This window comes from Necator americanus, chromosome II (assembly GCF_031761385.1).
Source record: "Necator americanus strain Aroian chromosome II, whole genome shotgun sequence".
Classification (NCBI taxonomy): domain Eukaryota; kingdom Metazoa; phylum Nematoda; class Chromadorea; order Rhabditida; family Ancylostomatidae; genus Necator; species Necator americanus.
In genome coordinates this window covers 14,920,717-14,948,376 of record NC_087372.1, presented here as the reverse complement: position 1 = coordinate 14,948,376, position 27,660 = coordinate 14,920,717, and the positions used below count along the sequence as shown (strand labels likewise).

Genomic DNA, 27,660 nt, shown 5'->3' with positions numbered 1-27,660 from the left:
TCAATGACAAAAGCACTTGATTTTGTTGACGCGGAAGTGTACATGAACACCATTTTGAAGACGATATCGCGCATTTTTTATACTCAGAAGATGAACCTAAAAGACAAAACTGCTATTTTGCCATCATAGGGTCAAAACAGTGAAAATCGCAAAGCTTATTGAGCATATTGTTAGGCACCTTAAGGGCAACACACCACGAAATTCACCGTGTTGTGATTTCTCTACAAAAAGATACAGCTAAAGACATCACCCCACGAATCTGGAGTGGGACGGACTTCCCGTGGAGTATTCGTATACGGAATCGTAGATTATTGAGAGAAAGGTGATTCCGTCCATTTCATCCTAATTGCCATTGAAAAGGTACGACTTCGAGCGTTCCAGCGCACTATTATCCACAAGGAGTCTCATCTTCCGGGCCGTTTTTTGCGGCAGTTAGGAAGAAATGGACGGAATCACACCACTCTCAACAGTCTTCCATCCTGTATACGAATACTCCACTTGAAATCCGCACCACCTCAGTTTCGTGGTATGCTGCCTTTAAGAGTGTACATCACGAGTATGAGTGCGCAGTGAGTATGCTCAGTTTTTTTTCTCTCCTAATTGTTCTGGAAAACAACCTCATCGATCAAATTTTCACACGGGGCGCTGAACAACGAGACACGTAAGCGAGCCAGCAGCGCTTGATTGCCCATTCTTGCTAAGTATTTCGATATCAGCCATGCGACTCTCAGGTAGGGCCACCACCAGTGTTATTAAGAGTTCATCAATAGGATTTCCTGAGTATTCAACACAATCCTATTCCAGCTACTCAAATAATATGCATCTGCATATCTGAATAATACGCACCGGCTCTTTATACAAGCTCCACAGCGCAGAATTCGAAAAATGTCATAGAATAGTTCAATGTATCTTCGCCGTCCATGAATGTTTCGTACAATGTTGTCCCAGAAGATTCATAGGATCTTCTCATGCGAAACCACACTTTTTCAAATATATACAATTTGAGTATCAGGCAGTGTTAAGAGAGCCCGACTTCCTGTATTTCGTGATATGCTGCCTTTAATCAATTCACTGTCGCTAACGTTCAACAATGCTTGGGGAGCTATTTAAAAGATAGCGGAAGAACCTAAAAATATAAAAGGCAGAGAGCAGACGATAGGAGGACAGGGATGAACATAAGAAGAGGCCGGGAGAATGCAGTCCTCTGGAAATATGCTTTGATTGCACATTCCAAATCGAAAAAATTTCTCCAAGATTCAGAAGCGAAACCAAAAAGCGAAGACATGTGACATGGCACAGAACGAAGGTTACACAGACAGCGACTCAACTTAGTGTCATATCCTTTAAATTTCAAGCAAAGGAAGCAACAACATTCTGAGGCATTCAGTTCTTTCTTTTCGATAAACCGTAATGTTAGCTCAGCTCGTAGTTCTCAACTGATGCGGCTTTAGAGAGCAGTATCATCTGAGCCGAAATTTTCCCTAATTTTAGTCTGAAACTTGAAATTGAGTAAAAGTCTCGCGGGGTGCGATGGCAGGCTGAAGTGAAGCTCAGACAAAGCTAAGGCTAGTCATACCTGTTTTAAAGATATCACTATGAAAATCCGATCGACATCCACGTGTAATGATAAAAGTTAAACTAAGGTAAGTTGCAAATAAAGAACGAACGAAAGAGAATTCGCATCAGACTTTTTTTTCTCTTTTTCGAACAACTACGTGGTCACTGTAGAAAATGCAGTTCATCACTATATTGAAAGTTCAAGCAAAGAGTACATTTGTCTCAACAAATTCGTACAATGTTTCATCAAGTCTCCAGAATAGAAAACAAGACAGGAACACAACGAAGAAACATCTGTTTGTAACAACACGCAAGATATGAGAGCATTCACGTGACTAAAAAATAACCGTCGCGATTCCTGCAGGTAAGTGGGGCGGGTTCATATTGCAAAACTCAGGGCGTCAGTTCTCCTAACCATCACCCAGCCGGGAGCAGTATCGTCAAAACATAAAAATTTTTTTTCCTCATCTCATTTCAAGTGCGGATCATCGCGCTCACCAGCTGAGCATTCTATTTTTATGATCATCACATGACTGCAACGATATGGCTGGCCACAGAAAACATGTTACAACGCAGAAACTTCCGTGGTTTTCTCGGAAACTTGAGTCAATTGAGGCGATACAGCAGCTATTGAGCGCGTGGCTGACTACACGGTGTTTATCACCGGAATCCGGGTCGAATTTCGCAAAGCATATATAAAACAACAGCAAGGTCGAACTATACAAGTGTTCATTCATCGCCGTCAAAGATCCAGTTTTCAATTTCTGCTGAAACGAAAGAGCAACAACGCTGTGTTTAGAAGAAGTTGTTGAATCATGTGCCTTACTGCACTTTCTTATTCTGTCTAAAGAGTACTCCCTCTCTCTGTTGTGTACTCCCACTCTGTTGTGTTGGACGAATCTCTACGCTGTTTATACTGAGTTTATCTGAACTCGTGGAACCCATCTATTTCAAAGCTACAGTCCACAGGTGAGAGCTCTACTACACTCAAATGCGTAGTAATTTAATACGAGGGAAGACGGGATGTGACGACATTTTTCGTGAAATCAAAAACAAAATTATTTTCCTGTAGGTTTTTGTTTTCAGTCAGTTACTCACTCTAATTATCATAGATTTTCTGTAATCTGATGGGCAGATTTCCAATCCCGAATCTGTAGATTCAAAATTGGTTTCTGCAGAAAAAAGTCATATTAGCAAAAAAAAAGCCATCAATTTTCAATTCTGCAAATAGAATGAGTTGTTAGACTAATTGCGGACAGGCACATAATAATACCATATTTCTATAAAATGCTCACGAGGTTTTTTTTCCGAATTGAACAAAAACCAAGAACTCGTAATTCATCAAAGTGACTAATTCTAGGCTATATTTAGAAAGAGATGAATATAATTTCCACGAATGAAGTGAAATTGTTACACAAGACCAACCAATTGGAAAATTTTTGCACATTACATAATATCATGCCGCCCTAATTTTTATGGCTTCAGACCGGTTTACAGAGCATTCCAATAGGGAGCTCGGACTCAAAGATAAGCAAAGTTGAAAGCCAAGCTTTCGCAGATATTCAGCTGCTTTCTATTACAACTGCTCGGCACTTGTTGACCAGTGAAATATAAAAATCCATAGAACACTCATAAAAAGAACACAACTTTGACACAAATAATAAATAATAATAAATAATATAGCAATAATAATAATATAATAATATTATATAAATAATATAAATAATAATAAATAAATGAACAACCACGATTCGATTTAAACATAGATTTAGATTCGAACGTAGATTTAGATCTTAATTTAGGTATTCAGGATGAAAGTCGAACATTTTCCTGCTTTTTTTAACGACCGAAAACCGCCTAATCCATGTATGGTTGCTAGGTAGAATAGAAAATAGCCACAACAAGAAACAGTGGGACCTTTTTAGAACTACAACCTACCAGAAAAGAAAGCAAAACATAATTAACCAGTCACCGCTTTTTTTCTTCTGACATCTCATGAACCGCATATTTGTTTTTATTGGATATTTCTGTACTTTGTCATATTTCTACCAACACGATGCTCGCCTCATTGTTGGCTACGCTGTGTTTCACTCTTACCAACGCATACTCGTCATGTACTAGAGCACTAAACGGGATGGAAAAGAGAACCAGGATGAAAGTCTAGAGTTCTCGCCGATTTCGCAAACTGCTTTCAATTACAATTGTCCGGCACTTGTTGACCAGTGAAAATATAAAAATCTATAGATTAGAATATCTACAGATTTTAGAAACTGATTTTTTCTGAACAAATTTCCATGGCCCTAAACTTCAACTTCGATATGTGATTTTTCGCGAATAAAACAATACTCATCAAAAATGAATAATCTGCTCTGATTTGAAAAAAAAAACCAGTCTTCAGAATCTGAGACAAAAGTATTTTCGGAAGTTGTGTTCATGTAGATTAAAACGATTGATTTCCTCAAAAGGACTGTTGCTTAAGTCAATTTCGAGGACTATCCGCCTCTTTAATTAAGTTCTTCATTACCTTCAGAGCAATGCACACCACATAACGGTAGCCCAAACCATACCGTTTCTACGCATGAGCAACGTGTTCAAGCTGCATATACGTGGGAACGATATGGGCAATCTCAAGTATCCACGGCCCAACCAAAAAGCTGTGATTGTCTCAAGCCATTAAGAGTGAGCAGTGATCATCCGTTCGTTTGACTAAGATGAGAATTCACTTCAAAGACAGCGTACCACAAGACTGGCGTGGTGACGGAATTCAGGGGAAAGCTAGTGATGGGATTGTAAATTGCGGGATTCGAACTGGTTCCGCTCATCTTTTCCCAATCGTCGTAAAAGAAGTGGGTAACAGTGCAGTGTCACTAAGAAGAGGTTGCTGAGTGAGTGAGTTGACCGGAACGTGTAAGTAGAGGCGCGTTCTAACGTACTTCGTACGAGCAGAATCGGTTCCAATATCGTTTTTTTTTTGACGATTAGGGAGAGATGAGGGGAACCTCCAAGGACCTCGCAATCTGCACACCTTCACCATCTCAGATTTGTAGAATGGTGCTTTTAATATAGCAGCAGTGGTTAGCTTATTCAGATTGGCGACTGCTGAGCCGAACAACGTTCAAATGAACGCAGGACCAACAAATTCGAAAAAATTCAAGGCCAAAACAATTACTCAAACTCGTAGTTAGTAGCTATAGGAATATATCGTTGTTTTATCAATGAACTCGTCACCTAAAAGGAGTTTTTTATACGCACCAAAGATGCAGCACTAAAAACAGTCGAGGTGCGGAGCCAGAAGTTTCATGCTTGGTGATCACGTCGGTTTAGAACACGATAGAAATTTTACCCTCGTCGAGATGATGAAGCGTGTCCAATGGAAATCCGAAAAAATAGTTTGTCACAAAAGCGTCGGTGATGCGTTTCTGATGTAAGCAACGTTCCATTGAATGCAAAAACCGTATCGATAACGCGTAAGTTCGGAAGTTGCTTGGGCAGCCTCATTTCGATGTGAAAAGAACTACAAAGAAACAACAAAAGTTTGCCTGAGGGATTACAAAAATCACCTACGATACAAACCTCCCTGCAGAGTTACGTTTAGAAAGAATTGAATAGGCAACGTTAAGAAAATGATGGCAAGATGTCACAAAAAGGTTAGAAAGATTGGATTGAAGATTAGATTGCTCTAGATGTTTTGAAAATGTGTATGACAAAGACTGAAGATGGTAAGTTTCAGTGATGTATGATGAAAAGAAGATGAGAAAACGCGAAGAAAAAAGGAGATGCGTCGGTCAGATTAAACACATGAAAACAGCTTTGAATGGCAAACAATCCGAAAAAGTTTCTAACTCTAGCAAGCTGAATTAATCCTTTTATCATACAGTTCTATAGAGAAGATCGTCTGGAAATGAGGAGAACGAACCCAGAGTTCTACTGTTATGATTGAAACCAACATAGAAAACTCTGAAAAAGTGAAATGTTTGGAAATTTAAAATTTTCAATTGAACACAGCGGTTGTACTTATGGGGAGGAGAAGAGATTATGCTTATCTTTCTGAGAATAGGTCAAAACTACTGGTTATTATTTCCTCATCATATTTTTTGAGAAGTAAGTCAAAATTCTATGACTTTACTTATTTCTAGTTGAGTTTAATTGTACGTGAGTACCTTTTGCATGCCTTCCTTTTACCATTCATTTTTGGAACTATTTTCCACAACATTTCAAAAAATGTGACTCACAATGATTGCCTCCAAGTATAATACTTTAGTGACTTATAAAAAGAATAAAGTCCCTGACGTACCAGTCCGCTTGAGGAGACGCGCTTCAGGAATCGTAAAGGTTTTATGAACGCGTGTTGGCCTATACAATGACTTGCGCGTCCTAACCAGGGCGTCAGGTCGGTGCTTCTATCCTCCCCAACAAGTCTGCCGCGAATTTCTCAATCCGAAGTGGTGAAAGGCTTGGTTGACGCAAGGGGGTTTCGAACCATCGACTATGTAGTCACAGATGATCCTCTTACCGCTACACCCGCCACTTGAATTCTTGTTTTTTTGAAAGAGCCATTGAAAAATTAAAAAAAAACAAAAAACAAAACAAAAAATAAAAGCATCTGTAGAATTCGTAATATTTTTCAGTTTGCTTCTCCTGCTAGTAACCACTTCTCGTTTAAGGATCCAACCTTTCTAAACTTCTAAAACTTTCTTTTAGGAAGGAATCGTATGCGAATGCAAATTGAAGCCGCTTTCGTTTCTTTCAAAATGCGTAGAATGGAAGCGCAACAAGCGGATCTGCAGTTAGTTAAGTTGGGCTTAAAACAGGGCATGAAGCACATCTGCGTCCAACGCTATCCCCGCTGCGTTCTCTCCCGGTGTAGAACCCGATTTCGTCTCCTCAAAACCCGAGTCGTCCACTCGATCTAGCCACTGAACGCTCGCTTGCTACATCTCATAACTGCCTGGCATAGTTTTCTTTTCTATTTCTTGTTCAATCTAGATATTATGAGTAAAATGATAGAAATGGAATAATACATGATTTCGATACTTGTAATTTCAGATGTGGTATATTCTTCTACAGTTGATAGCTCCTATTCTGGGAGCTCCATTGCAATCGCCTTTCCTGATAGGAAACGATGCATTTCTCTTCAAAGAATACATCAATGCAATAACGGCGTATGGACCTGGCTTGGGTGTTTTCAGTAAGTTTTATGAGCTTAAGTAACCTATTTGACCTATTTGCAGTAGTGGCAATGGTTTTTGACAGTTTCAAAATTAAATTTCTGGAACATAATGAATAGAATGCTCTTTTCAAAACACATGCTAAGTCAAGAGCTTTTCAAGATTCTCTGTTTTCACCCTTATCTTCTCTTAATTATTAACGCCTTTTACAAAAAGATCAGGAGAATAAGGAATTTCTACTAGAGTTTTTAGTTTTGTCTTCCAATTTCAGTATGAAAAGACTTAAGCGGTTCCAACTATTTCTCTAGCTCAGGCAATTTTTTTAAAAATGAAACAGTAATAAAGGAATCCTGAGACATGTCTTTTTACTGAAAGGCATCACCCCACGAATCTGAGGTGGTGCAGGTTTCAGGTGGGGAGTTCGTATACGGGGTCGTAGATTATGGAGAGGAGGGTGATTCCGTCCATTTCTCCCTAATTGCCGTAAAAAAACGGCCCGGAATATGCGTGTGCGCAAGGCTGGCGCGCTCCAATCGAACTCGTTGTAGAAAATAGCGCGCCGGAACGCTCGAAGTCGTACCTTCCGGGCCATTTTTTGCAGCAATTAGGAAGAAATGGACGGAATCACCCTCCTCTCCATGATCTACAACTCCGTATAGGCATAACCCACCTGAAACCCCGCACCACGACAGATTCGTGGGGTGATGCCTTTGAGCCAAAATTAGAATTTTTCACCGCTTCCTCTACAATTCAGAAGCAAAAAGTACAGAGCGTACTTTTCATTAGAAAAAAAAAACAATCAGCCAGGATAGCAGTAAACGCAATAAATAGTATTTCGAGCCAGTTACACACTGTAGAAAAGTCGTCGGGGTAATCCCTCTTTGTATGATTAGAGTAGAATAACGGTGTTTTCTGCCTATGCATTCAAGTACTCCATTGCTTCTTTATTTGTCTTCAAACATTAAGCGCATTATCGAAGCGATTAGGATAACCTACTCTGTCGATCGAAGTCGCCGCCAATGCGGATGGTTTTCGGGATCATGTCGAATCGGGTCGACTTTGACAGAAATGGGCGCATGCAAGGGGAACATTCACGTAGTGAGAACTGCAGATGAATCTTTTTTTTAAAATCCTATCATCTTTCTTGTATGTCCAACATCAGTTCAACTTGCATCCATATGTTACTTATTCTAAGAATAAACAACATTAACGCACAGAATTCACAGTCTCTCAAAATCTCCATCTATCACCGCTTCGTAAAATCTCCACCCTATAGATAGTGGTTCCGATAAATAATGCACTTTTCTATACTACGCTCACTTTCCAAAATTAAGGTAAACAAACTTCTTGGATCTACAATATTCTCTTCTTTATTCTTACGATCTTCATTTTAGAGTTTGATGGCCCTCTTATAAAATCAAATTGACCGTGGGGAAAAATAATTATTCTGAGCAATTAAAAAACACTGCATATTCACGGAATCATTCGATACTGCTTTAATTTTAAATAATGTTTCAGCTCCTTATTCCTATGTCGATCTGTCCTACGACAATATTCCTTTTGTTGGAAAGATCCCAGTCCTTGGAAAAGAGGGCACATCCTCGAAATTAGGTATTTCTCCTTTTTATCCTCCGCAAGGGAATCCAAGCAACCCTTTCCCACCTCTTTACAGGTAACAGTTCCACATTTTAAGTACAACCGCGCCGTCCCAGAACAGTTCTGTTTTTAGGGCAAGACCTCTTCCGCTGCACGTTCCTGAACCGCAAGATGTCGTAGCGGTCCCTCTGGATGAAGAAGCTCTCCATGGGGAACCTCTGTTCCCTCCGGGTATTACTATTAGCCATTCACAAAACAAAAGGAACAAATCTTCTTGGCTTGTTCCTCTAACACTTTGACTCTTCAACTTTGATTTTCAATGGGAATTTTCTAAGGCGATGTATCAGGAAGGCTGACCCGTAAAACCAGTTCGCAACCTAAAAAACTGTCTGAAATCTACGACTCATTGCCCAGCAATGGCGCTAAAACACAACTCGGAAGCGGCGCATCATAACACCTCTTTTGGAATCTCCAGCAAATAGCAAATATAGAGTTTCGGGATGTAGATTACGAGTAAGGGAGCGTGATTCCGCTCAATTTTCCTTAGTCATTCTAAAAAACGGCGTGAGAAAATGCGTTTTTATTTCTACAAACCACGTTAGGACGCGACCCTGCACACATTCCGGACCCCTCAGAGTCCATTCATTAGTTCCACTTGAATAACTCGCTGAGGAGATCTCATTGACTCTCGACAACTCGATGCGATGCGTGCACACGGGTGTACATTATTACGTACCTCGTAGGAACTAAGTCCATTTCCCACGCCGTTCTTCAGGACAAGAGGAGTTCAGAGGACCGCGTTCATACTCGTAATCTACACTCTGAACTCTACATTCCCCCCCCCCCCAAAAAAAAAAAAGGAAAAAAAAAACCCAAACATCCTCAGTTTCATGAAACGCTGCCTTTAAGCGCCCAACTCATACTACCTCTCACGTTCACATTCAGGAATACCAAACAACAGCTATATGAATTCTCTAACGTGATTTGCACTATTACAGAGCTTGTACTACCATCAGAAAAGAAAAATGAAGTGAAGGAGGAACCATTGGAGAAGCCAATTGACCCATTTGGATCGTCCGCTGAGTTGTCCGAAAAAGTGAGCGTGCAACATTCTTGTCGCTAACAAAACATTCACTTGTCCTATTTGTAAAGGAAGCACCCTTTTCTTCACTGCCATTCACGCAACAAAGCGGCGGAGGGAATGAGTGTATGAATAGGGGAGGGCAAAAACAGTCAACGCGAGAAGAGGAGTTCGAAACGGTCTACCGGCATTCATTTATCGAATCAGAAATTGTCGGTGCCAAAATTTTTCTCCCGTCAAAACCGTCCACTGTAATGGGATAGACGAAAGAGAGAGTCTGTAGCAACATGAGGAAGAGCGTGGACCGCTTTGACTCGGTTGTAGAACTTGTAGAAGCCAAGCGCACAACTCCGTCAAGAGCTTGCCACTTCCACCTTGAGGTAAAAACACTTGCTATGACTCGCAGCCACGTTTGATCTCATTATTGCAACCCAGTTGGTTCTTCGGCACCAAAAGTGAGCTCATTTCCATCCCAGCGTATCTCCAAGCACACTGACAATCCTACATCGTAGAAAAGCGCTGTAACTTTCTAATTTTCGTAATCACTCGTAAAAATTGTCAAAAAAATGCTTAAAGAGAGCAGACAAATATCGTCACACAGATACAGTTTGCAAATAGTGATATGGAAGCGACACATCCCATGTTCTTTGACTTACGGGGGAAAAAAATCCACGGAGTAGCGAGCAGCGTTACGGATTTAGTGCTAGCGGGAAGATTTCAACCTTAACGCCGCACGCGCCCGCGCTTGACTTTTAGAGAGTAGAAAGATTGTTGCAGCCTGTGGCACATGAAATGTCTACTTCTTCGTCCTGCATATAACACTCGAATTCCCTCTTTCCCTTTAGTTACTATTTTTTGCTGATACTTCATAAGATTACAAGGAGTACCTTCATCTGTTCAATTCATTATTTATTTTAAAGAAGATCCACTCCCAAATCCTTCAAATCTATGACATAGATTATAATCTATGACATCAACCTGAACTACAGGACCACTTTCTCGGTTGTAGAGATGCTAAAATGGTCAATGCCAAAGATTCAAATTCTTAACTGAAACTACACAGAACGTGACGATGTTTTGCCACTTATCACTGCACCAACATGGTTCAAAAGAAAACACTCTGCAAAGAAAACTACTACTTTGAAAAACATTCTAGAATTTCACTTATGAGAGAGCTAATTCCCACTCATTTGAAAGCTCTCCAAATTTAAAGTAGTTCATCCTACTATTTAAACTATATGAAACTCGGCAAACAAATTCTACGAACTCTTACTTCACGGTCTTTTCTAGAAAAGAAAACTGGATTACAAAGGCTAAAAAACAGATCATTCCAGCAAAAAAATCAGGTTTAATTTAATGGGCAGGCATATGCAAGCATAAACTGCGGTGACCATCAACAACGGAGTCAGTAAAAAAAGAATTACCGAAGTGGGAATTGGGGATTTCTAGAGGACCGACGCTCAAATCTTCAAATAAGCTCAGTTATTGCACCGCACACAAAGCATAGCATAACAAGAGAGGAAATAAGGAAGTACTCTTATAGCTCAGACGGTATATTTACCTGGAAGTTAGGAAGTACATATCCTCAATCAATTTAATTTGCACCATGACATAAATGCGGTAAGTCAGGTAGAATAACGGCAGCGGGCATGTTTTATGCATGAGCATGAAATTCAATTCACACTCTGCAAACCTACACTAACCCTCCCAGAACTGCTAATAGAAATCGATTGAGTATAACATGTAGATATCAAGATTTTGTCCAGCGAAAAAAAAAACTTCCGTCATCTGTGTAGAAACTGCTAATCAAACAGATATTCAAGAAACCCAGTAGATGGAATGAAAAGATTTTAAACCCTATCTCTATTATTTTAAACGATGAAATTACAGTTGGGGAAACACCCTACATTTAAATTACGAGGATACGAAAAAAAAACGCATTGGAACTGATGAACTAAAAACAAATCTTTCAGTCAGAAGCAGTAGAATGGCCAACAGAAAAGAACTTATCTCTGCGGAATGAAATACAGCAAGGAGATAGTTCAAGTGAGCAATTTCGGTTCAGATAAGATTTTTTTTTTTGTTTTCTTGAACCTTGATTTACAAAAGATGATTCAGATGAGGAGAAAATGGTAGTAAGTATCGACAAGGTGGCCGAGAAGAGCATGAAAGAAGAAGATGTGGCGGCAATAAAACCAGCAGTGGAAGGAAGGCCAAAAAATCCATTCCGAACCAAGAGGGTTCGAAGAGAAACACTGTACACACAAATCTAATTATCTTATAATAGGACGGGTTTAAATCTAAATTGTTTGGTACACTTCCACTATACACTTCTAAGTACTACTGTATCTATTCGACGGCGTAAGTATTGAAATAGTTGCATAAGAAATGCAGTAAAAAATTACATAAAATTGAAGTCGAACACTTGTAAATGTACAACAGTTTTTGAGGGCATGAGCACCCTATTGTCCAGTCAGATTGGAAGGTCTGAGTATGTGTTTACCAACAATTTATGTAGCACTACTAAACATTGGTAAAAAATCAATCAAGAGGTACATGAATAAACTTGAATGAAACAAAAGAAAAATGATAAAATCGAGTAGATTAAAATTTCTCTCAAATTTTTACAGGAAACAAAACTTATTAAAACAAAAGGACAGAAGATGATGAGAGAAGGACAGATATGTACACTAACAACACGAATAAACAAATATACATGCTATATTCAGAAGCGTGAACCCTTTCTGTACCAAAACCGGGCCCGGAAGTCGTCACTCCCTGTTAAAAATGCAGGTACCGTGGGAGAATGCACAAATACACGAGTTGCAGCGGTATGACCTACAATACATGTTCTAGAAAATAGTGGAGAATCTATCTTACTGCTAACCCTGAAAAACCGTGATACCTAGAGCAAGTAGTCGTTTCCTGTCTGAATTTCGAGCATCCCACGAGCACAAACTTCCAGATTTCTCATCAGGGAAAAGTACTGGAAATTAACGAAATTATCAGCAATGCCAAATGAAAGCAAAAATCTCCAATTGTACAGCAACAGATTGGAAGCAAAGGAAAAAAAGTTTGAAAAAAAAACACTTTAAATACCTTGGAATAAGACAAAGTAGTGTAAAGCAAAAAAAAATTAATTTCGGCTCAAGTGTTGATATCACGTGCTATGATACATGTGTAATGCATTGTAATTAATGTAATTAATCAACACCAACATTGATAATTATTAATTAACATTGTAATTAACTAACAATTCTTGTATAATGCACAAGAACTAGCACAACTCACCATAATCCTCATTGTGATTGAAGGTCGCCTTAACAGGGAACTCCTGCCTTCCAGTGGCCCCAGCGCCAGTGTAGGCAATCAGACAGCGATTTGTTGACAGCTCCCAAAGTTTTACAATACTATCCATACCACTTGTCAGAATGTACTGTAAAACATAGAAGTAACAAGAATGTTGGTGTCGTTAACTGAATACCGCAAAATGCGAAAAAAAAATGTTCGAAGGCAGATACAAAAGGCGACAATTCACCTTTCCATTCCTTGTAAATTTAGCAGAGCAGATCGCAGCACCGTCGTGAGCACGACTAAAAGTTTCGACACATCGGTTTGATATGCCGTCCCACACCTTCACGTCGCCGTCCTTCGACCCAGTGACATACAATCTCGCGTTGTCGGAGTAATTCACCTGGATGGGAATGAGTGAATAACGGTTACCGAGAGGTTATGAAATTCGAAAACGTACATCCATCACAACATCTTTATGTTGATCACCAGGAGCAGAGCAAACAAAACACTGAGCAGTCTCAACATTATAAAGGCGGATAGTAGGGTGGTCTGTACTGACAAGAAGAAACTCTCCTCCAGGATGAAATGACAAAGCACGTACAGGGAACACTTCCTGAAAGTAAAAAAATGGTATGTAAAATGTATGTATGTATGTGAAAATGACAACTTTATCGTACTTCATAGATGCAAAAGCGTTAAAAAAGAATTTGATTTCTTCCCTCAGTGAAACCTGCTGTGAAGGTTTTGCCTCAAATAGACAAGCTGCAGTAACAGTTATATCATATTCAATCGTTTAAAATCCTCAATTTGCGTAATTCTTGACAAAAATGTTAGAGTTGTAGTCAGATTCGCTAGTTTAAGTTTATTACGGCTCGAAGCTAAGAAGTTTGTCCTCACAAATCCACAAAACGTCACTTGCTGTTCGTGTCCACGTACAGTAAATCCTCAAGAAATATATGCCTAGCGGATCCATCTCCCTATCTTAATTTGCGTTTTGTAACCTTAATGGAAAATAATATCGTATTAGCCACGTACCGACAATGTTTTCATGGCTCGTTTGACAGCTGTTTTTGAGAAATCAAAAAGTTTAACAGTTTTATCTGTAGAACCGGAAACAAGGATTTGCTCTCGAGGATGAAAGGCCACGACAGTGACTTCCTGCAATTACAAGGCAAGATGGGTTAGTATTTAAAATCGATTTTCAGAATACTTTTGAAAGACAAATCCACGCACGTCGAGATGATCGTAGAGAGTTCGAATAACAGGGTGGTTAGCATCAGGACCATTTTCACTGACTTCACCTCTCACTTCTCTTGCAATCATCCTTTCGACGTCCAGAATCTTAATGGAGCAGTCTGCCGAGCCGGTTGCAACGAGTGTTCCTAAACACATAAGTTATAAGTAAATAATATAACGGATTCGATATGAAAGATTCGCTTGATTTCAGCACTCTACTCATCGAAGAGCAGGAGCACCGCAATTTCGCTTTGTGATTGCCTTGAAGTAATGAGGACAAAGAAAACAAAAAAAAAACACTGTGCGAAGTTGTTGTTTGTTGGTAAACAAATGTTAATTCTCATTCACTTCCACTGGAAAGTTGAGTATAGGCTCGATTCCACCAAAGCCAGCAATGGATAACATATTTCCTTTTGAACCGTTTCTGTGAATCAGAAGAAAACACTATGACGAACCGTCATTATTAAAAGAAGCCGTTCGACAAGCAGATTTGTGGGATGTAAGATAGATTGTTTCATAGTTGCAAGGCTCTGCTGAAGTAGGAATGAGGTCCGCATCGAATTCGAGGTCGAGACCGGCAGATAGGACGTCGAACTAGATCACATGAATTGCGCAGTTACCAGCAGAAAGAAATGGGCTAAGTTTGGAAGGTACTTGCCTGCAAAGCTTGTTTCTCCTTTGATTCTGGATCATCGACAAACTGCTTAGCGATTGATACTAGACGAAAAAGTTTGTCGGAAGGAGGTGGAGGCTGGGCAGCACATCCAATCGCCTGCGCTAGTGAAAGGGCTAGTTGTTGATGCCCGTCATAGAACAGTTGTCTAAAGCTCTACGCTACTTTGAAATTAAATAAAAACGAAGCAAAGCAATATTATACGACAAATACACTATCTAATGAAAGAAGATAAGCTCACCCAATTATAAGTCTGTACATGTAATCCCGATCCTTGATGTCAGGTTTCATTCTTGAGTCCTTACAGTCACTTCAGAGGAAATAATAGATAAATAATTGCCAAAAACAGAGTAAGCTAACTACCTCTAGAAACAAGTGCAAGGGCAGTGGACGCACGGAACATTCTGGTCCCGCAAAGATGCCAGCGACTTGGTACAGTACCCCGTAGGCTGGAGATTCGACAAACGTGCGGATTTCCCCATTTGTTACTGCGGTTTTTGGTTTTCTGGATTCTCTCGTTGTGTCATTGAAGAAGATAATAGTTATTTTTGACTCCTTGCATGGTCGCCGTGCTGCAGCTATGTTTCCTTTCCTGCTTCTTTTGCGGCGACGTTTATGTCGGCAGTTTTTTGTTTTATTTTCAATTTCTAGCTTTCCACGTCGAGGCTATCAGTTTTGACCAACACTATGCTTATACTTTTGTAGGTTTTCTTTTGTTGATCCGCATCGCTTCGTGCAAAAATTTGTCGTTTGCCCTCGATTTGTTACTCTCTGTGCTACACCTTGGAAGAGTTCCAGGGTAACACAATGAAATTCAACCCCGCCGTCTCCAGCGATTCTGGAAAGAACCGCAAGCAGCACTTTAATGCTCCCTCTCATGAAAGAAGACGCATTATGTCTGCACCGCTTACGAAGGAGCTTCGAGTGAAGCATGGAATCCGATCCATTCCCATTCGGTTAGGATTTAGAAATGCACCGTTTTGGTTATGTTTCCTGGTTGTTTCTATTTCATTTGGTTAATTTTGCATTTTCAGTGTCGATGATGAGGTTATCGTAATGCGAGGACGCCATCGTGGAAACACTGGACGTGTCATCCGATGCTACCGTAAGAAGTTCGTCATTCACATTGACAAGATCACTCGTGAGAAGGGCAACGGATCCACTGTGCACATCGGAATCCACCCTTCGAAGGTGAGGTTTGGTTAAACTAGTTCCGGTGCACGAAGAAACGATCAGGTGAGTGCTTCGTACTCATTTGATTCCTTTTCGAGCAACATTCACTCAGAAAAGTTTTGACCCAGGAAGGATCCATGATGTCTTCCACATTCCCTTTTCATGAGAGAGTGCGCTAGTAGGTTGTGAATCTATGTTCCTAAATTAGATATAGGTGGTAGAGTGCAGATGGCAGTTAGATGTGAATGATGTGGGATGTGAATTTTCGACATCTAGCATTCTCATCTTTTTTTTTTCTTGGTTTTGATATGCTTAGTAAGCGTTGAGGAGTAGCTGAAATTTCCATCACGTTTTTGACAAATGATCTTATGTTTGTGTGCAAACGCATTGAACAGGCCGTATTTAAATAAGTGCTTCTGCAAAAACTTCCCCTCAAAATTTGTGGCTCTTTCTCTCATGATGCATACTTTCAGGTTGCGCTCACAAAGCTAAAGCTTGACAAGGATCGTCGTGATCTCGTTGAGAGGAAGGCCGCAGGACGCGCTAAGGCCCTTGGAGTGCTTAAGGGAAAGCATACCGATGAGAGCGTTGCTTAAATGCATTGTTATTGTTTGTTGTTAAATAAATTTTTGAATAAATCTGTGTATTACTCGATGTGTGCTATTTTAGTCAACTGTAGAACGAATGCGTGGATATCTTGTTAATGTCACGACGTAAGAATTTCTTAGTCGAGTAATTTCGATAAATATGTTCAGAAGTCTTCTAATCCTAAAGCCTTCATCATCATTCGTTCTTAAGTTAAATATGTTACACAAGGGCTCACATGGTCAGATTAAAACACAGTTTTGCAGAATTCTTAAAATGTGATATCCACATGTGAAGTTATGGGAACAAACTGTGAACTTCAAAGCGCTTAAAAAAACAGCTGGGACATTGATGAAGATAGCATTTTTTGATGTCGAAACCTTTAGTTCCCTTGTGTAAATGTAATTACACCTGGATTTTCCACATGAATTGTTGCACGTTTCTTAATTGTTGTGGATTCTAATACATTCTTCATGTATAGAACATACTCCTGGATGTAGGCTGGTGTCGCATACCATGGACCCTTTAGTAGGCGAGTGATTTGTTCCTAATTACGGACGAGACGCTGTGACAAATTACGGACGAGTTTTGCCGCGCAGAATATCGCTGACCCGACATCTCTGGCTTTTATTCTTCGCTAATTAGGGTTTTTCTAATAGGATCTGCTAAGGTCCCACAATTAATTTCGCTTTTTCGGTCAATGACTGTAAATCCGGCTCAGAAGTAGTTCTCATCTCTTTCAATAGGGAATTTCTTAAAGAGACGCAAGAATTCTGCAGTGCAAAAATCCTTTTACATCGTTCTTTCCCCTTTGTTATTGCACCCTAGCGGTCATTTGTCTCTTCCTGGCTTTTTTTTCCTAACATTTCCAGTTTTTATCTTCTGCTTCTCTCAAACTTTCTTTTCTTACATTTGAAAAAGTAATTAGTTAGAATGCGAGGTCGCGATGATTGCTTCCATCCATTCGAAAGTCAGACTTTTTTAATTTTTTACATGTATGACTTATAAAGATGAGTTACTGTTTGTCTATGCGTTTTTTTTTCGGAAACAGCAGCTACTTTTTGCTGATCATACCACAAACAATTCTCTAATCGTTTAGTATGGCCGGTTCGTCAATCCTAACACCGGAAAGGCGGATTGAGTTGAATCCTTTTGACATCGATGCATGGAACTTGATCTTGAGAGAGTCGCAGGTGCATCTCGCTTTCCTTGTTGTTCAGAAAATCATTTAAAATGTATGATAAGATTGTTGATCATCTTTTCTCTGCAGGCGAGACCCATTGACCAAGCGCGGAATTTTTACGAAAAACTAGTCACACAATTTCCTAATGCCGGACGCTACTGGAAAGCATACATTGAGCATGAGGTAAGACTGATTTCGAAGTTACAAATGAATGACACTTCTAAAGTTTTGAAGAAAAACCATCCTTTCGTGGTGATCTGATCGTGTTGCAGTTCACTATCTTGCGGCAGTTCATGTCACCCGGGCTATCCGATTACGGGCGCCACTTCTTCTTTCTTTTTTTGCTGTACCCCATATACTTTAGTATGGATAATAAATATTTACTCAGTAGCACTGGCTCTACCCTAGTGATTTCGCTTTTTCTCGTGCCCAAATGCTTTGCGAATAAATATTATTGGCCAGTATCTCTTTAACGAGCACACGTAAAACTACAGTCATGTTCAAATTACCGTGGTGTTGATCAGACTTAGAACAAGACCAGCTCTTTACTACGAGTTAATCTAGAAGAGGAGAATGACTATCCATGCATACAGCAGGTGATGTATTCGATTGTTTTGTTCAGCCTTATAAAGTTTCACACTTGCGTATGGTTGGAATTTCTTACAGTATTTTTTTTTCAGTTGCGAGGGAAAAACTTCGAAAACGTAGAGAATGTGGGTTGACGTTAAATCAATATTACAGTAGTTCTGCTTTGATTTTAGCAATTAATGTTTTAGTTGTTCAATCGTTGTTTGGTAAAGGTGTTAAACATCGACCTTTGGAAATGCTATGTATTTTACGTACGAGAAACAAAGGGTCATTTAAGTTCCTTCAGGTATTTGGAACTTGCTGCTAAACTGTTTTTTCCTTCCATCCCATCTCCTTCATTTGCAAAACATTTCAGAGAAAAAATGGCGAAAGCATATGATTTCGCTCTGGATAAGGTCGGACTTGATATGAATTCTTATTCTATTTATGCGGACTACATCTCATTTCTGAAGACAGTGTATGTTTCTGGTTTTGAATTCACATTTAAAGATTTTCTTTCAATACTATGGTTCGATTCTCTAGTTAAATACCCACTAGTTATGATTAAACCATTGGCAACATGTTCCGTGATGGTCTATACATTAGAAACATCCTCTTATTTCATTAAAAAAAAGCAAACTCAGCTGAACAAACAAGATTTGAAGGTATCACCTGACGAATATGGGGTGGTGCGTGGTTCAGGTGGGTTATGCCTATACGGGGTCGCAGATTGTGGGAAGGAGGGTAATTCTGTCCATTTCTTCCTAATTGCCGTAAAAAAACGGCCCAGAAGATGCGGCTTCGAGCGTCCTGGGGCGCTATTTTCTACGAGTTCGATTGGAGCGCGCCGAACCTGTGCACGCGCTTCATCTTCCGGGACGTTTTTCACGGCAATTATAAAGAAAATTTGGACGGAATCAATATCACCCTCCTCGCCATAATCTACGACCCCGTATACGAACTCTCCACCTGAAACCTGCACCACCCCAGATTCGTGGGGTTTAACTATCACTAGTATGTATTTACGTTGTATTACTGTTCTTGCAACTATCCAATTACTTGCGTGATAGAGGCTGTCCGATATTTGAAAAATGAAGGAAGTTAGTTATGTTTTGTTTTTTGTAAGGACAGTATTCGGGAGAAGGGGTTAAAATATCTCTTCCAGTAGGTAGTGGCAAGGACTTACATCACATGTCGTGGTGAAAATGCGCAATATCCCAACAAAATCAGGATGAATGTTCAAATTCCAAACGACCTCACTTCCCTTATAAAATTAGAACATACTATGTTAGAACAAACAATATTTTGCCAATCTTTTGTAAACTACTAACCCACGCTGCTTAAAGATAGAGTTCTTGAAATGTTTCTCATTTTGTAAGTTTGAACGTTTTCTTTTGCAGACATCGTTCAACAAGAGAGAGGTCGAAAGTTTCCCAAAACGTTCTTTTTGGGTGAATCAACCTCGACTACTGTCGTCGTAGTTATACCAAACTTCTTCAAATATTTTCACAATATATTTAATACACTGAGATTAAATAGCTAGTCGTATGCACATCCACAGAAGTTAGAATGTGATATGCACATTTAGAAAGAACTGAAAATGGGTTCTGACGCGACATTTTTACTCGTCCTCATTTCGATGAGTCCCAGCATTACCAACGTTACGACTTGACCACACTATTATAGTCGTCTTGAGAAGTAAGGTGATAGCCAGGGAATATGAATGGTACCACGTTGGAATATTAAGCAGTTCTAAATAATGGTTGCATGCCAACAACAATTCCCCAAGAGAAATTTTGTTCTAATGTTAAGGAAAGTCCCTGAACTGTCTTTTAGTTCTTTCGTGAATATTGCTTTACAGACCTGCCGTAGGACAGTACGCGGAAAACCAACGAATTTCTGCTGTTCGTAAGATTTACCAGAGAGGAATTTCAACACCAATGGTCAATATAGAATCACTATGGTCAGACTATTGCAATTATGAGAAAAATATCAATCCAACCCTTGCTGAGAAACTCATTTCCGAAAGAAACAAGGAGTATCAGGTAGAGATTATTTCCCGAAAACGACATTTTTCAAGTTGTTGTTACCACTCGTTGCTGGTATTTATGTTCGGCTCTTGAAGGTGTCGAAAAAGATTGCCAAACAACTAGAATCTGTCACTCGTGGGGTCAATAGACAGGCAGTGTCGGTGCCACCTCGTGGTACTGCTCCGGAGATGAAGCAAGTGAGTTGTATTCTGAATACCTCGAGCATTGCTCGCTATTTATAACTAGAACTAGTTCAATGCACCATTAAATGCTGATAATCTAATTAGGTTGAAATGTGGAAGAAATATATCCAGTGGGAGAAAAGCAATCCTATGGAAACTGAAGAGTATGGACAATTTGCTAAGCGAGGTAGGTGGAAACTTGCAAAGTTCGTCTAAACTTGTTAATGTGAATGCACTTCAGAACATTTCCATTTCTACATCAGCTTTTTTTTTTGTCGAAATGCTTCTCTTACATCTACTTGATTCAAATGGTGACGTTTGAGGCCTTGGAACAATATAACGTGTTATTGTTTAGTCGTGTATGCGTATGAGCAGTCGTTGCTTTGTCTTGGCTATTACCCCGATATGTGGTATGAAGCGGCTCTATTCTTACAGCAAGCAGGAAAACAACTTGAAGAAAAGGGAGACGTGAAACTTGCGCAGCAGATGACTGCAGAAGCTATGCGTAAGTCTGCCTAGGCGTTTCATCCCCAGTTCTATTTTCAGGATAAAAATTTTATCATGTTCAGAACTGTTTGACCGGGCAATCTCAGGACTAATGAAACACTCACAACTGCTCTATTTTGCATATGCTGATTTTGAAGAGGAGCGAATGAAGTTTGACAATGTGAAAAAGATTTATGACAACCTACTCACGATTGATCACATAGATCCTACTTTGGTAATAAATTATTTGAAAATGTTCTAAAAACAAACTGGACTAATGCTGACTCCGCTCGTGTTTTAGACTTACATCCAACTGATGAAATTCACCCGTCGAACGGAAGGAGTAAGGGCTGCTAGAGGAGTATTTAAGAGGGCTCGCGAAGACAGTCGTTGTCGACATCACGTATTTATAGCTGCAGCTCTCATGGAATTTTACTGTAGCAAGGTAGAATTTGATCAAAGTTTGTGCGACATCTGAAAAGTCTTGTTTACTACTTCGTCACTTTTTTACTGAATCGCAGCTAAGAATGCTACAATGTTTGCAGGACAAAGATGTCGCTATGAGAGTATTCGATCTAGGACTCAAGAAATACGGCGATGAGCCGGAGTATGCATGCGCTTACGTCGACTTTCTCACTCATTTAAACGGTGAGGTGGAGTATATATCGGTCATAGATAACTATCCACATTTCTTTATGCGACGCCGTATTTAGAGGACAACAACACGCGGGTAGTTTTTGAACGCATTCTAACGTCTGAAACTCTACCACCTGAGAAGTCATCGTGAGTGACACAGCTTGAAGAACACAGCGCACTTATTTTGTATCGTGTGTTTTCAGTGACATTTGGGATCGATATCTAGAATTTGAGAGTCTCGTTGGTGATCTGGCCAGTACGCTTAAAGTTGATGAAAGGCGAAAAGCTGCCGTCACAGGTGGAAAGGATGAAGGCACCACGTTAATGCTGATTGATAGGTTTCTTTTAAATTCCTCACTTAAAGTCAAATAAACTTGAATTTATATCACAAGATAAATAAATTAGCTTGTGTGCAACAGGTATCGCTTTCTTAACCTGGTTCCATGCACGTTGGATCAGCTCAAGCTTATGGGTTATAACGTGAGTTTTTTACCGGAATCTTAAAGCTATTATTTCAATTAGCGTGCTTGTGAAACTCTGAAAGAATTATAGAACAACGAATTTTCAGAAATCAAGCACTGGTATGCTTGGAGGCATGACTGGGGTTTCTACCGGTTCATTAATGACACCTCAGAGAGCGTTGCCGGCACCGCAAGCCGCCAGCGTAGTAATGGGTGGAGTACCGAGCGTTCAACTTGAGATTGGCGGGTGAGGAAATTTCTAGCAGCTCATGGTTTTTGAAAGAAGATTTTCAGATATATTTTCTGATTTCCAGGTATCCTCGTCCTGACATTGACCAGATGATTCCTTTCAAACCGAAAGCAAACAGTGCGGCCTCATTCCATCCGGTTCCTGGTGGTACGATCAAATTTGTCGTATTTTGGCGCAATCCAGTGATCTACACTTCTTTCTTTGAGGTGTTTTCCCACCGCCACCAGCCGTTGCTGAACTCATTTCTTTGTTGCCACCTCCGTGGACATTCCAGGGACCATTCGTATCAGTTGATCTGCTGATTGATCACATAAATAAAACACAATTAACAGTTGGTGAGTTCTGCTTAAAACTTTTTGTTTTCAATACATAAAAGTTTGGAAATCAAGATAGATCAAGATCAAAATAGAAATTCAAGTTCGATTCACCAATGGTTCACAAGTACACTACGTCAGTATTTGTTATTTTGAGTTGAGACACACATACACACACAAGATTGTTACGGTTTTTATAGAAATATCCAAATATTTATCCTGATAGATGTTATATCCGCTCAACTAAAAAATTCTTGTCTATTTTTAGATCTCATGAAGTGAGAGGAAATCGTATCATGGTAACAAAGAGAATTTTTCTTACTAGGTACCTAATGAGGTCACTAGTGCTATGAAAGAGCCTTAAACGAGAGAGAGTCCGCATACATTGCGTCATCTGAGATAAACTTTTTACTGTGAATGCTGTTAGAGTCAAATTGTTTAGGTCCTTCTTTAACAATATTACGGTTAACGGATAGCGTGTTAATTAACGACTTCTTTGTTTCATGGAACAATTAGAGCTCTAGATTTGAAAGATCTGGCGAAGTAAACGTCGACTTTATGGATATGTTGTTTACCGGTTCAGTAAAGCGCATACTTAATCGTTCTGACATGTTCTCATAGTTTCCCTGCATTTTTTTTTTTGAATTTGTTGCGGAATGGAATGTTGTTGAGACTATTCTGTAATCTAGCTGGAGAAAGCCTTTGTAGGACCTGTTGTGGACAAGAAGGTGAAGCTAGAAAACGGCACAATGTTAGGTCCAATGAGGGTGGACGACGTCCGAAAAGAAATGTATCAGCTGCTTGCTACGACTCCTGATCCCCGTTTTGTAAGTGTAGATTTTTGAGTTACTCGAAATAGTTTGTAAAAAAGTTCTTGGTTTGGTTGCATAATTGTTGGACCTTCGAGAGCAACTGTACTGCAGGTCTCCACGCATCTCATGGACCACTCTTCGTCCACAGTTGCTGCGGCAGTCGGTGCAAAACGAAAACGAGGTGAATCCGGCAGTGATGACGAGTCTAGAGGTGTTCCTACAGACATCTACAAGCGTCGCATGGATATGAAAGCGATGCAGCATTAGACAGTGATTTTGTACATGTACCTGTAAATTTGTGAAATTTTGTTGGATCCTCATCTATGGAAGCTGTTTACTCATTTTTTTTTGTTGATTTCTGGTGTTTCTTATGAGTTTAGAGAAAAATCAATCGACTGATTCGTAGTATCTGAACAAGTACAGCTAGAATATTGAATGCAAGCTGTTGTTTTGTCGATCGATTTTGTTTCATTTCGGATCGTTAAAAATTGTTGGAAGATAGCTTTGTTATAGGTGTCTGCGTTATGTATTTATATCTTTTTTTTTGTTTGCTGCTGAGCATCATCACATTCGACTCAAACATGAAATTTTGAATGAATATAGTGATTGAAAGGGATGCAGTGATTGGAGGGTTTTTTACATAAAAGGATGAGACGTCGTAATTTCGTGGTGAATGGCATAGACCAAATAAATGTGGAGATGGTCTCTGAGGTAAGGAGGCAGGGTGAGTTCTGCAAACAAAGACGTCGCGAAGTTCGTGAGTTTTTCTCTTGGAGTTGATTACGGTATTTGATGAGAGAGTGGAGTAATTTAAACGAGATTTGAGTGTGATCACACTCAATTTTTCTGCGCACAACACAGATATTGTTACGCTACATGTAGTTAGTTGCATTGCACCAATGTTAAATGCAAATCACTACGTTAAAAGAGTGATGACAATCTGCAACGGGCGGGTCTCGTCAGGTTGGGACGTTTCTGCTGTTTGTTTGAGTCAGTTAGATTGCTTTGAATGGGAACGGAGTTGCTAGCGTTCCATCGCTTAACAGATTGCATCGTCGAGTGAACGGATGCGTCAAGGGCTGTTTCTCGCGCTTTTTTCTTCTGATTGCTAGACGGAGTTAAAGGCGTCATCCCACGAATCTGAGGTGGTGCAGATTTCAGGTGGAGTATTCGTATACGGGATGGGAGACTACGGAGAGGGGGGTGATTCCGTCCATTTCTTCCTAATTGCCGTAAAAAACGGCCCGGAAGATACGGCTTCATTCGTTTTGGCGCACCATTTTGTACAAGAGGTTCGATTGGAGCGCGCCAGTCTTGTGCGGCGCCGCATCTTCCGGGTCGTTTTTTACGGCAATTAGCAAGAAATGGACGGAATCACCTCCCTCTCCGTAGTCTCCCATCTCGTAAACGAATACTCCACCTGAAATCTGCACCACCTCAGATTCGTGGGGTGATGCCTTTAAGCGTGACCATAGTACTGAACTACGCCCGTAGCTCTGGCTATTTGTGGAGGGATTAACACCGTCAATTCCGTGATATGCCGCTTTTAGTGCTGATCCCTTTTAGGTGTACGCTCTCTTCTAAACCTAATGGGGTGGTGAATTAAAAACGGTCCAATGATCAGGGAAGAAAATAAGAAAGAAGGAAGATAGAATTGTTTTGAGTCCTCAGTGGCGCCATTATTTCTCGAGGTAAATAATCAAATAAGTCGGGGCCCTAAAGCCTAAGCATTATTCTTAGAGGATCTATGACATGTAAACTAAAGTTAATGAGAGAAAAAGTAAGTTAGAACGTCGGGAAATGAGGGCGCCAGTGAGTCCCCCCCCTAACTACTTTCTACCCAATGTTACTAAGCCAAAAAAAGGAAGGCAGAGCTTCCAGAAATAGGGGCGCGTTTGAGAACCCTCTCACAACTGCATTTTCCCCAAAACGACTTGAACTTCGAAAACAGCATGAAGTACCGTTCAACGAGGAGGGAAAGGGAAGTGGGTGTAAAAGAGAAGAAGTAGATGCGTTGCTGCTGACGCATTGCGGTCAAACCGGCAATTACAACCACCGAGAGTGAAGGAGGCGGTTGAAATCGAGAAGGAAGCACTTCGAACTGCAGCGAGGAACGGTGTCAGCAGGGGTCCTCCCTATAGTCGGGTCAAAACGACAGTTGCATAAGCGGCTGCATACGAATCGGTGCGGTGGGGACAGCGGTTGTAATCGAGGTGGGACCGTGGCGAACTGTCGAGATGAGTGGCGGTAGCGAGAATCCCCACACGATCCCAACCGCGCCACTTCGAGCGCAGCCGCTTACGCAATTGCACCGTTGCACAGTGCTTCATGTCGTTTTGACCGTACTATTAAAGGCACCATACCACGGAATGGATAATGTTGAGCCTCTTCAGAGATAGGAGATACAGCTCTGTCTTATAAGGGATACCCTTAAGATACTCTTGATGAGACGTAGACCACGGTATGAGCACAATCACGCTCCATTCCTCCCAATTATCCTGAAAACACTGCGAGAAACGGCGTCAGCGATCGCATATCCCCTGAGAGGGACCCAGTAACGTGCGTCATTTGCGAGCATGTGCACTATCAGCGAGAGGACACCAACGGGATACTGACGCTGTTCAACCAATCAGAGGGGATTGAGCATGATCTATGTATACTCCTAATCCTATCTTTTCGTAGAGAAATCTCGACATTGTTGATTTCGTGGCATGCTGCCCTCAAACCCTTATCAAAACGGACAAATCGGTCAGTGAGCGAGTAAGAACGTAAGCAAAAATGAACGATGAGATACCCAAGCATATATAGTAGGGTCAAAACGACATGAAGTGACTACACTCGTGATTCATGTCGTTTTGACCCATACTATGTATATACACCACGAAAATGAAGAAGATGATTACGAATACGACCGTGACAACGCTCAACTCTCTCTAGTTGTCCTGAAAAAAAAAAACCTCGCAGAAATAAACGGTCGCTAAGGCGTTGGGAACGGCCTTAGCGACCGTTTATTTCTGTGAGGCACGTTTTAACGCGCCACCATTGCACATGTGCTACTTTCGTGAGCGAGTGACAGCATATCTCAAAACTTGACGTTGAGATCCCTCCAGAAACAGATAAGCATACGAAGTAAAGTCTAGAACTACGAACGTAAATACAGTCAGTTCCGTCTAGAAATCCAAGAAAATGCGTGAGAAACAGAATCGGTCGTGCTGATCCTACAATTCAACTTATTACGCGGTAGAACGTGAGCAGTTCCGCCGTTCAACTAACGTCTTCGAATGTCCGCAGTTCAGCCAAGGTGGTTCAAGTAAGCGGCAGAAGGATCTGCAAAACAGCAAAGGCGTTGGGGTTGTTATCGCTCTACTACTCGGAATAAGGTGATCGTTGGAAAAAGGTGCAAATGAGGCTGCTTTACTCGCCCTTTTCTTATTTAATAGGATTGATTGAGCGTGATCGCAACTATTTCGTGGACTACATCCCTATTCTATCTATTCGCTTAGGGGCCCACACATCGTCATTTCTGTGATACAGTACTTTCGAAGGAGCTGTGTCGTAGAGCAAATTTGTAATTATTTGTTTATTGCAGATGATATACGCTTAAACCACTTCACGCTTTTGACTCCTTGACCCATATTATGAGGTACTACGATACGATTCGACGGAGGAGTAGTGTTGACCGTTTTTGCTGCACGGGAGCTTCTCGCGTCATTTTGCAGCTCAGATGCGTCAGTTGCACCTACTGCACGTCGTGTTTCGAGGAAATTGTGAGCATGGCTTCAGAGAGAGAAACGAGGGCAATGAACAAGGTAAGCGGATAATTGGAAGCGGTGGATATTGTTGCTGAAAACGGCATTTTAAAGGAGAAATGACGACTTAACGGAAGGACTGATGTTATTGCCTGACACGATTGTGATACCCATCTCAACCTTATCACTGCTATTGAAGGTTAGAGTAACCAGTCTTACTGGACAGCTTCACAGCAGTATTTAGATCAGAACTTATCTATAGCGGTTTTTTTTTGTCACGAACAGTCGGCACAACAGAAATACGGCGAGTATGTAGCGTCGGTAGCACATGGGTGTGAGGCTTTTGCTGACTGCCTCACAATAGAAGAATGGAGTGGTTTTTACAGTTTAGGGAGTTGAAATCGAGTCGTTCAAGATACTAGCTTTCTACAGAGTTGCTACGGAATCGATATTTCCATTCCATTGCGAAGAAAGCCGGTGTCGTCATCCTGAACTTACAGAGTTTCGTAAACCTGCAATGAGTTTCTAGTTTCTCTCCTCTACCTGCAGACGTTTTATGGTCGCTTGCAACTTGTACTTTTCCGCTAGATCATCACTTTTGCAAGTTTTTAACGATAGCGAACATTT

General features: G+C 40.5%; 4 protein-coding genes across 8 annotated transcripts; 3 read left to right on the top strand and 1 right to left on the bottom strand.

Moving 5' to 3' along the window:
• Window positions 1–1,623: 1,623 nt before the first annotated feature.
• RB195_017893 (uncharacterized protein) lies at window positions 1,624–11,675 on the top strand (the record flags this gene model as incomplete). 2 transcript variants are annotated; one of them, XM_064185087.1, is made up of 8 exons in its annotated part: window positions 1,624–1,643; window positions 2,520–2,526; window positions 6,604–6,745; window positions 8,244–8,397; window positions 8,455–8,552; window positions 9,320–9,417; window positions 11,376–11,448; window positions 11,521–11,675. In XM_064185087.1, 8 exons carry the CDS (start codon window positions 1,624–1,626, stop codon window positions 11,673–11,675), a joined length of 747 nt encoding a protein of 248 aa, XP_064040968.1. The 2 variants fall into 2 exon arrangements, with proteins under 2 accessions (XP_064040968.1, XP_013300559.2); XM_013445105.2 differs by lacking the exons at window positions 1,624–1,643; window positions 2,520–2,526 and adding an exon at window positions 4,269–4,403.
• Window positions 11,676–12,127: 452 nt separating this feature from the next.
• RB195_017892 (uncharacterized protein) lies at window positions 12,128–14,896 on the bottom strand (the record flags this gene model as incomplete). The annotated part of the gene is made up of 10 exons (XM_064185086.1): window positions 12,128–12,240; window positions 12,308–12,388; window positions 12,694–12,838; window positions 12,941–13,096; window positions 13,154–13,309; window positions 13,732–13,854; window positions 13,930–14,078; window positions 14,388–14,526; window positions 14,591–14,753; window positions 14,847–14,896. 10 exons carry the CDS (start codon window positions 14,894–14,896, stop codon window positions 12,128–12,130), a joined length of 1,275 nt encoding a protein of 424 aa, XP_064040967.1.
• A 269-nt stretch (window positions 14,897–15,165) lies between these two features.
• On the top strand, window positions 15,166–16,374 carry RB195_017891 (uncharacterized protein; the record flags this gene model as incomplete). 2 transcript variants are annotated; one of them, XM_064185085.1, is made up of 4 exons in its annotated part: window positions 15,166–15,306; window positions 15,404–15,561; window positions 15,640–15,796; window positions 16,252–16,374. In XM_064185085.1, 4 exons carry the CDS (start codon window positions 15,166–15,168, stop codon window positions 16,372–16,374), a joined length of 579 nt encoding a protein of 192 aa, XP_064040966.1. The 2 variants fall into 2 exon arrangements, with proteins under 2 accessions (XP_064040966.1, XP_013300561.1); XM_013445107.2 differs by lacking the exon at window positions 15,166–15,306 and having other exon boundaries at window positions 15,413–15,561.
• A 1,089-nt stretch (window positions 16,375–17,463) lies between these two features.
• On the top strand, window positions 17,464–23,551 carry RB195_017890 (uncharacterized protein; the record flags this gene model as incomplete). Of its 3 annotated transcripts, XM_064185084.1 has the most annotated exons (22): window positions 17,464–17,556; window positions 17,634–17,729; window positions 17,819–17,909; window positions 18,111–18,142; window positions 18,227–18,259; window positions 18,323–18,420; window positions 18,490–18,591; window positions 19,975–20,158; window positions 20,239–20,340; window positions 20,431–20,512; window positions 20,681–20,830; window positions 20,895–21,046; window positions 21,113–21,256; window positions 21,357–21,459; window positions 21,525–21,594; window positions 21,651–21,785; window positions 21,867–21,927; window positions 22,016–22,155; window positions 22,223–22,305; window positions 22,365–22,493; window positions 23,181–23,299; window positions 23,396–23,551. In XM_064185084.1, 22 exons carry the CDS (start codon window positions 17,464–17,466, stop codon window positions 23,549–23,551), a joined length of 2,355 nt encoding a protein of 784 aa, XP_064040965.1. The 3 variants fall into 3 exon arrangements, with proteins under 3 accessions (XP_064040965.1, XP_064040964.1, XP_013300562.2); XM_064185083.1 differs by lacking the exons at window positions 17,819–17,909; window positions 18,111–18,142; XM_013445108.2 differs by lacking the exons at window positions 17,819–17,909; window positions 18,111–18,142; window positions 18,227–18,259.
• Between the last annotated feature and the right edge of the window lie 4,109 nt (window positions 23,552–27,660).